Below are 16887 nucleotides of genomic sequence, written 5' to 3' on the forward strand. Positions count from 1 at the left end.
TATCTCCCATCAGTGTGTAAATATGCTGTAGTTTCTTCCATCTTAAAACAATATTTTGTGAATATGGATTAAAAGACACCTAAGAGGCATCAATTGGATACCTTTTCTATATCTATTTGGATCTGACTTAAACAAGGTAAGAACTACCTTGCCTTTCTTGGAAAACTGATTGAATATTACATGGCCTTAAAGAGTTATTGTTTTAGATTTTATTTCTTTTAAAAAGATTACTTAATTTTTAGGAAAATACTGAAATATTTATAATTTTAAAAACCCCTTCCTTTATATCTGCTTCCACCTACTGCCCTATTTATCTGTGCCTTTTTGCAGCAACTCTCCCAATTTCTGTTATGCTTACTCCAATCAGGTTTTCACTTCCCACCATGCCACTAAAACTCTCTTTACAATGTCAACAGTGACTTCCACGGTTGCTAAATCAAATGGCCAATTAGTACTTATTTCAGAAGCATTTGACTCAGTTGCTGACTCCATCCTCCTTGGAATGTATTCTTCTTTTGGCTTCCAAGGCACTACTCTCTCTTGGTTTTTATCCATACCTCTGATTGTTCCTTCCTACTCTGTTTTTCTAGCTCTTCCTCTTCTTCCTAATCTCTTAAAGATGGAGTGCCCCAGGGCTCCATCTTTGATATTCTTTTTATCTATATCTTTATTCACTTCCTTGGTGATCTTATCCACTTGTATGGCTTTACCTAAAGCCTATGATACCCAAATAGAAATCTCCAGTCCAGACAATTCTCCCAAATTCTATGCTCATAAAACACCACTTGCCTGCCGTCACCATCTGGATGTCCAATAGGCATCTCAAACTTGACATGCCCAAAAGTGAACTTCTGATCATTCTCTCCAAACCTACCTCACCTGCAGCCTTCCCCATCACAGGAAATGGTAACTTCATTCTCCCAGCTGCAGACTAGAAATCTTGGAGTCATTCTCAACTCTTCTGTTTCTCACATACCCCATATCCAATCCATCAGAAAGTCCCAATGGCTCTACTTTTCAAATACCTACAAACTCCAACCATTTTCAGTGTCTCCACTGCTACCACCCTGGTCCAAAGCACCATCCTCTCTATTTTTGGTCTCCCTGTTTCTACCCCTTGCTCACTCTGGTTATTTTCAAAGCAGCAGCATGATCCTTTTTAAATAAGTCAGATTATACCATTCCTCTGCAGCCTTTTGATCTCACTTCCAGGAAAATGCAATGTTCTTTTGACAGCCTACAAGGCCACTGGCCTCCTTGCTTCCTCAAACATACCAGGTGCACTCCTCACAGTCTTTACACTGCTGGTCCCTTGGCCTGCAATGCTTTTGCCCCAGATATCAGCTTGGCTGTCTCCCTCACCTCCTTCAGACATTTCCTCAACTATCTCCTCAATGAGGCCTTCCCTGACACTGTCCCCTCATCTCTCATTGTGACTCACTCCTGGTCTCTGCCTTTTCTCTTCCCTGTTTTCCTTTTCCCCATAGTGCTTATCATTGTCATCTAACATACTATGTATCTTCACTTTTTAAGAAAAAGTTACCTTTCTCTCCACTAGAATGTAAGCATGAGGACAGCAGGAATTTCTGCCTGTTTAGTTTACTGCTATAGCCCTAGCTTCTAGAACTATACTTGAGACCTAGACAGCAATCAATACGTTCTGTACTTGCTAAATAAATGCATATTGCATTTCTAAATTATTTAAACATATTAATAGATAAGCTCACTGTCTTCAGTGTATACCTTTTAAACTTCTTTAACTTATTTTTCAATTCAGTATTCATAAATTAATTACATTGCATTTTAAACAGTAAATTAATCTTTCTGCTCTTAGATGCATTTCATCTACCAATTTACAGATGTAACTGCACATTTATAATGGAGCAGCTTCTACATATTGACCTTTGGGAAAACTTACTTTCATGACAAGCAAACAGAAAAGCCACTTGCAATTGCTGTTGGAACACTGGCAAGCCAATTAGCGCTTCTTTAATTTGCAATTGAGTTCATCATAAGTTAATCTTAAATAATAATCAATGACCAAATATCTCTCAAAAAATAAAAATAGTTCCAATGTTTGGGGATACTAGAGTACATAATTGCTTTTGAGGTGCAATTTGCTCTTCCTATGACATTAAACATAGTTAGCTCTTTTTTTCCCCTGGCATCATTAAAATCTCATGATATTCTTCTCTGTATATAACACTGCAGGACTCACTCTCTCCAAATTCAGGTCTTGTTACTTTCATTAGACACTTAACTCGAGATTATTCCCACGACCTAGGCAATTAGACTTCAAACCATCTGCCAGACTCAGCTCAGCTGCATTCTGATTTACAAGTAAATACTTGCTAGAGACAAATTCTCATGGAGTTCAATGCCCATTGCTTGATGAGCTCTTTGAAGAGAGTGCCAGAGTCAACAAAACAGAGGGAAGCCCTCCAGCTTGTAGGTTTCTATCGATATGGCTACATCCATAAGTGATTTCAGACCCCTTCATCACCCATAACAACTCTTTATATTCTTCTTACTCAGAAAAAAAAATACTACATGTTGACAGGTTTATTTTAGGAAAGAAGGTACATTATTTAAAAATCCTAGGCGGGGCACGGTGGCTCACGCCTGTAATCCCAGCACTTTGGGAGGCCGAGGCGGGCGGATCACGAGGTCAGGAGATCGAGACCATCCTGGCTAACACGGTGAAACCCCGTCTCTATTAAAAATACAAACAAATTAGCCAGGTGTGGTGGCGGGTGCCTGTAGTCCCAGCTACTCAGGAGGCTGAGGCAGGAGATAGGCATGAACCCGGGAGGGGAGCTTGCAGTGAGCCGAGATCACACCACTGCACTCCAGCCTGGGCGACAGAGCGAGACTCCATCTCAAATAAATAAATAAGTAAATAAATAAATAATAATAAAAATCCTGGATTTGAAGTAATCAAACAAAACTTTGGGTGAGTAGGAAAAAATACAGCCTCAAATAACTTAAAATGATTCCTGACTTGTTGAGTTTGAGGATCTCTTCAGACTGAGATTTATTCTCCAACAACTCCAGAACTGGGAGACTATCAAATGTGGCTCAGTACTCAACAAGTATTTGTTCCAAGCTCTTGCACAGTTCTGTGTGCTAAATACAGTGGTGATTAAAAGTTACAATGAAGCATTAAACCTAAGATTTTGTTTTCTCTCCCTCCTGAGATCCCCTTAAAAAGATGAGAAAGGAATTTTTCCTATTTATACATCCACAAGAATTTTTACTATACATACATTCACAGAAGACAGGTGAGAGCCCATCCATGGCCTGAAGAGCTACAGAATTCAGAATGAAGAAAAACAGAAGAGAAGGAAGGCAAAACTCACAGTACTCAGAGGGAGCATAGTCAGAGACTGCTGTCTTGCCCTGTAAAATCTCTGGGAGGAATGGGACTTAGAGGTGATGGGTACGGCATGTGGTAAGAGTAAGACATGGGACTGAAAACAGAAGAGTTAACTGAAAGTTTATATCTGGAAACATTAATCCTCTACTCTATTTATGCAGAATTCTAACAGCTAAGTACCTCCTCAATAAGCTGAAGAAGTTGAGAAATCCTAAAACAAAAAAGACATTCACATTCTGGCACTTTAGGGTCTACCAGCATAATGGCCAGCTCCCTACACAATTACCCTAAAGCAAAGTCTGCCAACAGAAAAGCATCCTCTTAAATATGAAGTGTGCAACCAGAGATCACCAGTCAATGAATGCTCCTAACACGGAAGATCAAAACCAAGATACACAAAGCGGGGGAAATAAGCCTGGAGAAATCAAAGACACCACAGAAATGAGAAAGGACCAATAATTAAGGACCCGAGATAAATCTGAGAACACATTTCATCCCTATTACTATAATAATCATGATAATAATAATAAATATATAATAATAATAACAGCTAATATTTATTGAGAAGACACTAAGAGCTACTGTTCAACAAACTCAAGGAAACTGCAGCACGCAAAGTTTAAGTGACTAAAAGTAAGTGCAGAAGCCAGGATTTAAGTCCAGATGGTGTGAATTTAAAACCCATGATCCTAAACAAAGGGGTATGCTTCCTCAAATATGCTGTTTTTATTTTATTTAATTTTTTATTCTTTTATTTTTATTTTTATTTTTAGGAGTTTCACTCTTGTTGCCCAGGCTGGAGTGCAATGGTGCGATCTCAGCTCACCGCGACCTCCACCTCCTGGGTTCAAGCGATTTTCTCCTGCCTCAGCCTCCCAAGTAGCTGGGATTACAGGCATGTGCCACCATGCCTGGCTAATTTTGAATTTTTAGTAGATACCGGGTTTCTCCATGTTGGTCAGGCTGATCTCAAACTCCCGACCTCAGGTGATCTGCCCACCTCGGCCTCCCAAAGTGCTGGGATTACAGACGTGAGCCACCACGCCCGACCAAATACGCTGTTTTTAAAAGGAACAGAACACAAGAAAGTTCTCTTAAAAATCTATTCAAGTATTTGACAAGTACATATTGAGAGTCTTCTGTTGGCTAAACACCAGTCTAGGTACCAAAAATATGGCAATAAACAGAGCAGGCAGTATTCCAGCTCTCATGAAGCTAAAATTAAAAATTTAATAGAAGAGATGGAAGATGCACTCAAGGAATTTTACCAGGCAATATAATAAAAGTAATAGGAGAAAATTCCAACAAAAGATGGAGATATGTCTGAGGGACCAGGAGGTGACTTTTCCTCTTATTAAGAATTCCAGAGACAAAACAGATAAAATGAGAATAAGTTATCCCAGAAACAATACAAGAAAATTTCCCAGAGGTGAAGGACAAAGGTCTTCAGATTGAAGGGGCCTCTCTTCCCCCAGTGCCCATTATAATAAATGGAAAAAGATTCCTATCAAGGTACACTTTCATGAAATGTCACATCAGGGATAAAGAGAAGGTCTGAGAAGCTTCCAGAAGTAATAACAAGTCAAAAGACTCAGAAAATATCTCCCTCACACGGCCTAAGAAATTACTTGAAAACGTGCTCTAGAAGAGAAAATCAAGAAAAAAGATGACACAAGATTCAGAAAGAGACTCCCATTGGGGAGGGGGGGAAATAGTCTCCTAGGAAACTTGAACTTCAATCTGTAGATATTATAGGAGGCATGGATTTCAAGCTGGAAAGCAATATGATAAGATCTGTGTTTTAGAAAGGACATTCTTTCCTAAGTCTTTCCTAATGTCCTTTAGAAAAAACATTCTTTCCTGAGTTCCTAAGATCGGAATAGTGGAAGATTTCTGAGACCAGTCACGAAGTTTTGGCAAAACTCAGGTGAAATATAGTTCAGACCTAAACTAAGGTGGTAGCAATGAAACTGTAGATGTGCAAACAGCTGGGCTGACATCTGATCATGGGGTGGGGGAGTTCCAGCACAATTTCATGTTGTTGTAAATATTCACAGCATGAATGTAAGGCAAGGACCAGAGAGACTCCACAAGGTCATAGAAGCTTTAAGCCCTGGAAAATGATAGATGGAAGACAAGAAATAAAGAAATTCCAGTAGGCTTTGAGGCAAGAATCATTATATTTGAGATATTTTGGGTGGACAGGCAGTGCTAGATCCATAGGAAAGTATAGAGGATCTCCTACCTTTCTGTCTGATAGCAACCAGACTGTCTGATTAAAACTGCAGATCACTGCAAGGGTGGTTAAATCAAAAAAGAAAAAAGGCGGTTGTTCCCCCGGCTTGACCCTGTAAATGCAGAGATACTGTGGGTGGAGTGCACAGGAGCACTTAAGGTGCAGCATGCCTAATGGATACTTAGAACTATGACAAGTGAGGATTAAGATGTCTTCAAGTATAATAGATTCTAATTTTGCCTGTAAGTGGCCTTAGAACTCTGAGATGAGGTTACAGAGGTAGTCCAGTGCTAGATCTGCAAGAGCTTAAAGGGCGTGGCAGGAAGCACGGATGTTATTCATGGTATATTGAGAAGTCACTGTAGGCCTTTAGGCAGGAAAGTGACATTACTCACTTCATATGTTATGATTACTCTGGCTACTATGTGAGGAATGGATTGAAAAAGAATAAAACTGGACAGGAAAGATATTGCAGTAAGACATAATGTTAGCTTGGACTAGAAAGCTTACACTGGAGATGCAAATACATGGATTTGAGATTCCTTTGGAGTGTTCAGAATCATAGGTGTTTTGCAAGATTAAAGGTGGATGGGACAATGGTCTTGAGGAAATCCAACATGTTGTAGTGATTCCAAGGTTACTAATTTGAGCAGTCAAGTGGATGAGAGTGTCAATTACCATGTTGGGGGGAAATAGAGGAGGAGCAGGTTGATCTGAGGGCAAGGGATGAAAAGTTAAGTTTTGAAAGGACCTATTAAGTTGGAGATGCCTGTGAGGCACCCAGGTGGAGATATCAAATAAGCAATTGGATCTACAAGTTGAGGTCTGGACTGGAGCTGTATTTGCCAACTTCATTGCTTTTGGCTTGAGCTCAGATAAACTTCAAATTGGGACAAGGCGGAAATTAACAATTACTGAGGACCTACCATATGCCAAGCACCCACTGTGTGATAAATGTTTTTGTCATAAGGTTTATCCACATTTCCCCACACGTACTTTCTCCTTGCCTGACCAAGCACCCTCCTAGTTCAGCCCGAGTGGGACCTAACTTAGAGGCCACCTGGGATACATCATTACACATACTCAGACAAACTTTGGAATCAAATCTTCCCTCCCATTTTCCTACTGAGTCCATGGAGAGTTACTGCACCTGGATCTGTGTTCAAAGACTCCAAAGACCTGAAAGTGAAGTCTAGTTCCTGGGACACTGAAGCTGAGTTCTCTAGACCCAAATGATAGTTATGACGCCACCCTTGGTTCACTGTATCTCTTTGGACACAAAGAGATATTTCTTTGTCTGAATTTTAGTATCTGCCTGCTTCATAAAAATGCTTTGAGAATTGAAACCAGCTTCTGAATCACCTGGAGAGCATCTTAAGTAATGCAGATTCCCAGGCTCCACAAACAGAGATAATAATTCATTTGGTCTGGGACATGTCTCAATCTGTATTACAAATGATTCTGATGCTGGTCCAGAGTGATCCCTGGACTAGAAATGCTGATTTGCAGAGTGATAAACTGCCAGTTTTTCCCCAAATTATCTGCCTCAATGCTGTCTCCATCACTTAGATCATTAGGGCAGTTTTACAAGAAGGCACCGAATTCTTTGACACTCTTCCCATTAAGAGGTGGACTGTATGTCCTCTGCCCTTGAATTTGATAGTTCTCTTAGAATCTGGCTGATGTAATGTGGGAAGGTCAAGCCACCTGGAGTAGCCACAGCAACAGTCTCAGCTGATCTCAGTCTTTGAGTCACCTCAGCCCTGGCACCAGACATGCCAGTGAAAGAAATTGCGGATAATCCCAACCCAGGCATTGAGTCATCCCAGACTCCAGATCTTCCCAGCTGACGCCCCAGACATCACAGAACAGGGACAACCTATCCCCACCATTCCCTGTTCAAATTCATGATCCATAAAACTTATGCTCATAATAAAAATATTGTTGATTTATGCCGCTTAGTTTTGGGGTGTTTTGTCATGCAGTAACTGAAATAATTACTAACATGTTTTCTCAAGAAATAATGTGTTAAAATGCAAGCACATTACTTGGATCAACTCTTTCAGATGAACACACACAATCAGTGTATCTAGCAGACAACAAAGCAAGGAAATGAGCCACGAGATGCTCTGACATGAAAGCATCACTGGGAAGAGCAACCTAAGATGCTTCCAGAAAGCTGGAATTGAAAGATGGCCACACCTTGAAGACAGCATGGCTAAAAGAGAAAGACATGCCTCAAAAAGGACAGATGAGGCAGGAGAGCAAACCCAGCTTCATTTGCTTCACAACTGTGCTTAACTCTGGCTCAAAAGTCCCTCCACTCTCTCACTAACTGCAAAGGTGTTTATTTATGCCAGTTTATAAATGTCTAATGTTAAAAATCACCTGGGGATAATACAGAAACAAGCGCCAAGGGTATTTTTTGTTATTGTTGTTTTTGAGACAGAGTCTCACTTTGTCACCCAGGCTGGAGTACAATGGCGTGGTCTCAGCTCACTGCAACTTCCGCCTTCCGGGTTGAAGCGATTCTCCTGCCTAAGCTTCCTGAGTAGCTGGGACTACAGGCACATGCCACCATACCTGGCTAACTTTTGTATTTTTAGTAGAGATGGGGTTTCACTATGTTGGCCATGCTAGTCTCGAACTCCTGACCTCGTGATTCACCTGCCTTGGTCTCCTAAAGTGCTGGGATTACAGGCGTGAGCTACCGCGCCCGGCCGCGCCAAGGGTAATTCTTACCACCAGTCAAATTTGGGAAATGCTAGATTATATATACTTTTTAATTAAATACAAAACAAAATAGCAACCGCACCAACACTTTCCTCACAAGAGTGACAGCCCTGTGATGAGAATGGGGTTAATACATGAGCTTCATGTTCTGAAGGCCTTGAACCTTGAGAATGTAAATCCCAGCTAAGTCCAATGACAGTGATGTGGGGGAAGAAATTGAAAATAATGGAATTCACTCGCTAATCGGATACTATTAATTATATTAAATATTTTAAATGGAATTATCTTCTATGAGGAATATTTTAATTGACAAAATATAAAATAGGAGGGATATTAGGTTAAATATTCACGGATTTATTCAAGCTATTAATAGTGCCAATAAAAATGATGGAGCAAGACATGGAACCTGGACTCTTTGGGATTCAGAAAAGAGCAGAGAATGCCACACTAATGCCATGAATTCATTCTACTTTAGTAACTAACACTGATGTCTACACTGTTCCCAGCCTGACCGCCACCCCCTACCCCATTGTTCTCGGAACTGATTTGAATCTGATTTCACATTGTTAATATCAACATTTGAGTTTTCTTTCCAAGAATTGATTTATAGTCTTCTAAAGACACTGGAGGGGTGGGGGCAGGGGAATTGTTTTCAGTCATGAATTCCCAGTGTAACTGGTTATGACTCCGAGGTCTGCATCATTATCAGATTTTCATGGTACTGATGTTGATTCATATCAGTGATCAGTTTATCAGTCCCCAAACTCTAGTCCCCACAGCGGCTGATAGCAAGGTAGGCCCCTTTTTCTTTGTTCTACTTTATTTCTCTCGCCTCTTGAGACCCTTTCATAATCACATGGTGGCATGTTGCAGAGTAAAATTGACATCTCTCTCTGATTGCAAGGGTTTGTGTGTATTGTGATGGATAGAATAAAATGACCGTAGAAATAGCATTTGTACTGATGGATACTGGAATTCCAAGGAGTTCCTGTAACACAGACTTAGGAGCCTAATATCCATCCCTCCTTAGACCAGGAGCTCAGCTTCTGTACTCAGTATAAGAAAGGAGCATGTCATCTCCCCATTTACCTCAGGCCTGTTTGACTTTCTGGCCAAGGCTGAGAAGGCCCTGGCTGCTCACTACCTCTCTGCATTTTTCTGTTCTCTACCTCCCAGGGACGTGTCTCATACCAGTGTTACTGCCCTTCCATCCAAAGGCCTGGAGCACCTGAAGGAACTGATAGCAAGAAACACCTGGACTCTTAAGAAACTTCCACTTTCCTTGAGTTTCCTTCACCTCACACGGGCTGACCTTTCTTACCCAAGCCACTGCTGTGCTTTTAAGAATCAGAAGAAAATCAGAGGGTAAGTGGCAGGGACCCGGCATAAGTGACAAAAGACCTTGGTGGAAGTGGAATTCATTTCTTGGTTTTGGGGAAGACGCTTCCTGGTTTGAAAACCAGGTGGAGATGATATTGGAAGCATCCACATAAAACAGGAGATCCATGGGACACAGGGACCCTGAGGACCAAAAGTGGGTACAGCTGAGAAATAAGGCAAATGTTGCTGGATAGCTGTAGAGCAGAAGAGGTGACGGATAGCACAGGAGAGAGAAACACAACCAGATCTCACAGAATCTTGTAGAGGTTATGCAGACATGATTTCCGGTTTCCAGGTACAATTCATAATTAGATACTGCAATACATATTAGACCCCAGACACCGCAACCATGAGAACAGACTTATAAATAACACAAACAGTTGGGTTACCTGATCGGTTTGGGCCTTGCAAATGTCATAGCTCACTGGTTACATGCCTGCAGGCTTTGGAGTCAGCTGGGTTTATACCGCAGCTCTTCCATTTTCCAAGTTGTGTTATCCCAGCCTCATTACTTAACCACTCTGAATCTTTGGGAATGGAGATCGTAATACTATCATTCATAGGAGTTTTGAGAAGATTAAATGGGAAACTGAATGGAAAACACTGGAATGGAATGGCCTGGAATATTATAAGATCTTCATTAATATTAACTATGATATATAGTATGTGCACATCAGGCTGCTTATGAGCCTGTGAAGGAGGGATGGCCTTTATTTTCTCTGCAGGCTTTCTCTGATTCTTTTACTTTTTCACTTTTACTCTGCATTATTTTCCCTGTTGTGTCTTCTACGATCTGTCCTCCTAATCCACCTTGATTATCTCTATTCAGTCCTCCTCAGCTTCTATGTATTTACTGATTGACTTACTACACACATAATTGCAGTCAGGAAAATATCAGATCAGGTGTGAGGGCAGAAGCTAAAACAGCCATACAAAGAAGGCCAATCTGGCAGCCGGGCACAATGTCTCACGCCTGAAATCCCAGCACTTTGGGAGGCTGAAGCGGCCAGATCACCTGAAGTCAGGAGTTCGAGACCAGCCTGGCCAACATGGTGAAACCCCTGTGTCTACTAAAAATACAAAAAACAAAATTAGCCGGATGTGGTGGCAGGTGCCTGTAATCCCAGTTACTGGGGAGGCTAAGGCAGAAGAATCGCTTGAATCCAGTAGGTGGAGGTTGCAGTGAGCCGAGATCATGCCAGTACACTCCAGCCTGGGCGACAAAGCAAGATTCCGAGACTCCATCACACACACACACACACACACACACACACACACGCACACACACACACAAAGAAGGCCAACATGGGCATCATAACTGCAAAAAGCCAGGAGTGGGGTAGAGGATGGTGATAGTGTGATAGTGGACTCTACACTGATGCCATGTGACACTGAGAAGGACTGGACAAGGGCTGGGTGGGAGGCTTAAGTGGACCTCAGGGACAGGGTCTAGCTTTCTCCTTAGCCTCCAAACAGTTGAGAAGATCAAGTCCATTGGACATTTTAACCAGAACCCAAGAGATCAATCAAAATCTGCTCAACAGCTGAGACAAGTTAAAGAATCCCTTTTGCTGTAAGTCTGGTGAGCAAGGAAAAAACTAAATCTTATTTCCACAAGCATGCCTGTATGGTAGTGTCCATTCGTTCATTTGTTAAACACATATTTACTGAGCACCTTCTATGTGCCTGGCTGTTGTGAATAGAACAGACAAGAATTCCCTCTCATATTTTACTTACTGTCTAGTGGAGGAAGTCAGAAAATAAGCAGGCTGGCCAGGGGCAGTGGCTCACTTCTGTATTCCCAGTACTTTGGGAGGCTGAGGTGGGTGGATCACTTGAGGTCAGGAGTTCCAGCTCAGCCTGGCCAACATGGTGAAACCCTGTATCTACTAAAAATACATAAATGTTTTATTTTTAAAATATTCAGTTTGAAACTAAACAATGATGAGTAGAGGGAGCCATGTGTTTTTCAGGCAATGGGAACATAGGATTTTGGAGCTTTGAATAGGAATAATAATAATAACAATAACCACCATATGGCACTTACAAAGCTATAGGTGCTATTGTAAGAGCCTTAAAAAGATAAATTCATTGAATCCTTTAATAACCCTATATGAAATAGTCACTCCCATTGTCCCATGTTACAAATGAGTTAACCAAACTTCATGGGCCTACCCAAGCTAGTCAATAATAAAGCCAGGTTCCCACCACGGCGACTGGCTTCAGCATCCACATCTTTTTTTTTTCTTTAGACAGAGTCTTGCTTGCCCTGTTGCTACTCAGGCTGGAATGCAGTGGTGCAATCTTGACTCACTGCAACCTTCACCTCCCAGGTTTAAGCGATTCTCCTGCCACAGCCTCCCAGGTAGCTGGGATTACAGGCATGTGCCACCACGCCCAGCTAATTTTTGTATTTTCAGTAGAGACAGGGTTTCACCATGTTGGCCAGGCTGGTTTCGAGTCCCTGACCTCAAGTGATCCGCCTGCCTCAGCCTCCCAAAGTGCTGGGATTGAGTCACCATGCCTGGCTAAGTACAGGCGTGAGCCAGCACACCTGGCCACTTTGTTGGGTTTTTTTTGTTTGTTTTTGTTTTTCAATCACTGTTCTTGAAGTGGTTGCAGAAGATAAATAAGACCAATGCCACTGGATCACAGTAGGGGAGGGGAGGTCATAGAAATGATGTCACAGAAACAGGCCTGCCCAGATCCTGTAGAACCTTACAGAATTATGTACATCATAGTAAGTAGTTTGCATATTTTTGTAAATGTGGGAACCATTCATGGGTTTTAAGCAAGCACTCTTTTTTTTTTTTTTTTTTTTTTTGAGACAGGGTCTCACTCTGTCACCCAGGCTAGAGTATAGTGGCCTGATCTCGCCTCACTGCAGCTTTGACCTCCCCAGGCTCCAGTGATTTTCCCACCACAGCCTCCCAAGTAGCTGGGACCACAGGCGTATACCACCGTGCCCGGCTAATGTTTGCATTTTTTATGGAGATGGGGTTTCGCCATGTTGCCCAGGCTGGTCTCAAACTCCTAGGCTCAAGCAATCCCCCTGCCTTGGCCTCCCAAAGTGCTGGTATTACAGTCATGAGCCACCGCGCCCAGCCTAGCACTGACTTTTTTGTTGCCTTGCAGAATCCTTGAGTCCTTGATGTGTAATGAGAGCAGTATGCAGAGCTTGCGCCAGAGAAAATCTGTGAATGCCTTGAATAGCCCCCTCCACCAGGAATATGAAGAGAATCTGGATGACAGCATTGTTGGGTACAAGGAAAAGTCCAAGTTCCAGGATGCTCATAACAATGCTCATTATTACGTCTTCTTTGAAGAACAAGAGGATGAGATCATTGGTTTTGGCCAGGAGCTCAAAAACCCCCAGGAAGAGACTCTACAAGCTTTTGACAGCCATTATGACTACACCGTGTGTGGGGACAATGAAGACATGGTGTGTACCCCCAAGTCCGATGAGTTCAACCCGTGTGAAGACATAATGGGCTACAAGTTCCTGAGAATTGTGGTGTGGTTCGTTAGTCTGCTGGCTCTCCTGGGCAACGTCTTTGTCCTGCTTATTCTTCTCACCAGCCACTACAAACTGAACGTCCCCCGCTTTCTCATGTGCAACCTGGCCTTTGCAGATTTCTGCATGGGGATGTACCTGCTCCTCATTGCCTCTGTAGACCTCTACACTCACTCTGAGTACTACAACCATGCCATCGACTGGCAGACAGGCCCTGGGTGCAACACGGCTGGTTTCTTCACTGTCTTTGCAAGCGAGTTGTCAGTGTATACACTGACGGTCATCACCCTGGAGCGCTGGTATGCCATCACCTTCGCCATGCGCCTGGACCGGAAGATCCGCCTCAGGCACGCATGTGCCATCATGGTTGGGGGCTGGGTTTGCTGCTTCCTTCTCGCCCTGCTCCCTTTGGTGGGAATAAGTAGCTATGCCAAAGTCAGCATCTGCCTGCCCATGGACACCGAGACCCCTCTTGCTCTGGCATATATTGTTTTTGTTCTGACGCTCAACATAGTTGCCTTCGTCATCGTCTGCTGCTGTTATGTGAAGATCTACATCACAGTCCGGAATCCGCAGTACAACCCAGGGGACAAAGATACCAAAATCGCCAAGAGGATGGCTGTGTTGATCTTCACCGACTTCATGTGCATGGCCCCAATCTCGTTCTATGCTCTGTCAGCAATTCTGAACAAGCCTCTCATCACTGTTAGCAATTCCAAAATCTTGCTGGTCCTCTTCTATCCACTTAACTCCTGTGCCAATCCATTCCTCTATGCTATTTTCACCAAGGCCTTCCAGAGGGATGTGTTCATCCTACTCAGCAAGTTTGGCATCTGTAAACGCCAGGCTCAGGCATACCGGGGGCAGAGGGTTCCTCCAAAGAACAGCACTGATATTCAGGTTGAAAAGGTTACCCACAACATGAGGAAGAATCTCCACAACATGCAAGATGTCTATGAACTACTTGAAAACTCCCATCTAACCCCAAAGAAGCAGGGCCAAATCTCAGAAGAGTATATGCAAACGGTTTTGTAAGTTAACACTACACTACTCACAATGGTAGGGGAGCTTACACAATAACAGTTTCTTGAATATGCATTCCAATCTCATGACACCCCCAACACATAGCTGCCCTCACTCTTGTGCAGGCGATGTTTCAATATTTCATGGGGCAAGAGTTTATCTCTGGAGAGTGATTAGTATTAACCTAATCATTGCCTCCAAGAAGGAAGTTAGGCTACCAGCATATTTGAATCCCAGGTGAAATCAAAATAATCCATACTATCTAGAAGACTTTACTGATACCAAGTCCAGCGATGACATCGTGTAGGATGTTCAGTAAATATTAACTGAGCCATGTCAATATAGAGCTTCTCAGTTTCGTATAGCGTTTCATACTAAAGATTCAGCAGATGGAAAATGCTATTAATTTGGTTGGTGACCACAAGATAAAATCAGTCCCACGTTGGCTCAGTTCAACTAGATGTTCCCTGATACAAAGAGAACTTGATTACCTTAAAACTGAAAAGCCAAACACAGCTAGCTGTCATACAAGAAACAGCTATTATGAGACATGAAGGAGGGAAAGAATTTGCTTTAAGTTTTGTTTTGCTTTGTTTTGTTTTTTTAACTCAACCTATTAATCATCTCTTGACAAGAATCCACCTGATGTGAGCAAGCTATGATGTGTTGCCTGGAAAAACTGGCAAGATTTCAGCTTATGTGGCCTAGCAAACTAAGAATTGCTCTTCTTGGCCAGCCTCACAGCATAAAAGATGTGAACCCTAGAAAGTCTTTCTAAGTGGCAATAAGTGGGAATTATGGGCAGAGCACACTCAATCCCCTGTTGATTAATAAAACAGGCTGGACACTAACTATGGGACTTTGGGCAAATCACTGGACCTCAGAAATCTGTAGAAATGAAGGAGTCCAATAGTCTCTTCCAATTTTAAAACTCTAGTACAACCCTTTCCCTCAAAAACGTATTTCTAAGATAAAGAGAAAGAACAGCACTAAGTAAGTAGAATCTGTTTTTCCTATTTTGTAGGGCTGCTGTCTCCTAGTCCTTGAAGCCTTGACATATGACCCGGGAAATTTTTCCTTTGTTTCACTTTTGATTACGATGTCTGAACCAAAAATTCAATTGAGTAACCATATTCGCCTGGATCTGAATCATTCATTTAATTACTAGATCTACCCAGCTATAATTATCAGGCCAAAAACAGATTCGTGTTTATATAGAAGAATAAACTATGGTTGCAAATTTTGGTTATTTAGAGTTGCCACTTCACCATGAAGAGTCACTTCAAAACACTTCGCTTGTCTTTAGGGATGGGTTTTGCCATTTCCAGCCCACAGTATGATACTAAAGCTGTCAAGAGAGGTTTCTTCTTTTCTGAAACTGCCAGCTCTTTCCAGCCCTATTTATCACTGGACATAAAACCTCTTTTCCCCAGTAATTCTTCTTTACTTAAAATAGTCAGGATCTTTATCTACAGATGTACTCTCCAGGTTACCTGTGATGATAGCCCTCTAACGTCCTGTTAGAAAAGTCTCCAAGCAGAGATGGCATTATTTCTGAATGCTCATAAACCACACCATGAAATAAAAGCTCTTTGTTGTTTTCAGATTGTGGAGTGTGGTTAATGGGGCCCCACAGATGGTCCCTGCTGGACTCACCTGGAATCTCTCCACAGCCATACCCATTCATCACTATCAGTGAGACTTGCACATCTTAATAAAACTATTATAAACATCTAAAATCATGACTTACCTAGAAGTTCACTTGTAACTAATGAAATTAAACAAATGTGTTGCCTTTTGTCATATGTTTCTCTCCTGTGACATTTCAAAATATCACATCTTGATAGATAGTGTGTTTCATCTTGAACAGCTGAACTAATGCTTTGGAAACAGAGTCCCAGAAAAGTGACTTCAACAGAATTGTTACTAAAATTTGCACTCACAACATGAAATAAATTTTCTTCCTATGGAACAACGGTGCCAAGTCCTAGAGTGTTGTTCTTTTTTTGTTAACCTGTGAGTTTCTTAGGGGGTTACTATTGTATGTGTTAAAACTGAAGACAAGGAAAATAATTGGCACATTTGCTAATGAATCCATATTAATAAATAAAGTGTTGACAGCCAATTAATAACTTAAGTATAACATTCTGTCTTGATCATAAGTGGTTTTTATGTGAAAAACTTACTCCTGGTGAATTGAATTATGATTAATTGACAGGGATCACTAAGAGAAAAAACAATAAAACCAAATATATCAAGTAAATGATTGGTATTGACACTAGCAATTTAAATAGTGTGCTAATGAAGACAATAAACCTCTAAGTCCTGTTCAGAGTTCATGTTATCTAGCACCTTTCAATTATCTGAAGATAAACCCAAATCATTGAGGATAAATGGCCACAGACTAGTCACAGTGGAGGTCACACAATTCATTCTCTAAAGCTCATGCATGTTTCTCAAAAGAGTGTCTCTTAAAACACCCCCAAAATTTATTGACTCCTGCTTTAAAGATAATCTACTGCATCAAAGAAGCAGCCAGTGAGGAGAGGGTATTACAAGGCAGCACCATGAGAGTGGCAATAAAGAAAAAGGGCAAAAAGAAGAAAACTGTAACCACAATACTTT

General features: G+C 41.7%; 1 protein-coding gene across 1 annotated transcript in view; it reads left to right on the forward strand.

The window, feature by feature from the left end:
* TSHR (thyroid stimulating hormone receptor) overlaps positions 1-16237 on the forward strand; it is a 176925-nt gene extending 160688 nt beyond the window's left edge. Inside the window, exons 9-10 of the mRNA XM_015454060.3 lie at positions 9522-9710; positions 12861-16237. Of these exons, the coding sequence (XP_015309546.1) occupies positions 9522-9710; positions 12861-14274 (1603 nt within the window). The 3' untranslated portion in view covers positions 14275-16237. The remainder of the gene's footprint in view (positions 1-9521; positions 9711-12860) is intronic.
* The last annotated feature ends 650 nt before the right edge of the window (positions 16238-16887 follow it).

Source organism: Macaca fascicularis, chromosome 7 (assembly GCF_037993035.2).
Source record: "Macaca fascicularis isolate 582-1 chromosome 7, T2T-MFA8v1.1".
Classification (NCBI taxonomy): Eukaryota; Metazoa; Chordata; class Mammalia; order Primates; family Cercopithecidae; genus Macaca; species Macaca fascicularis.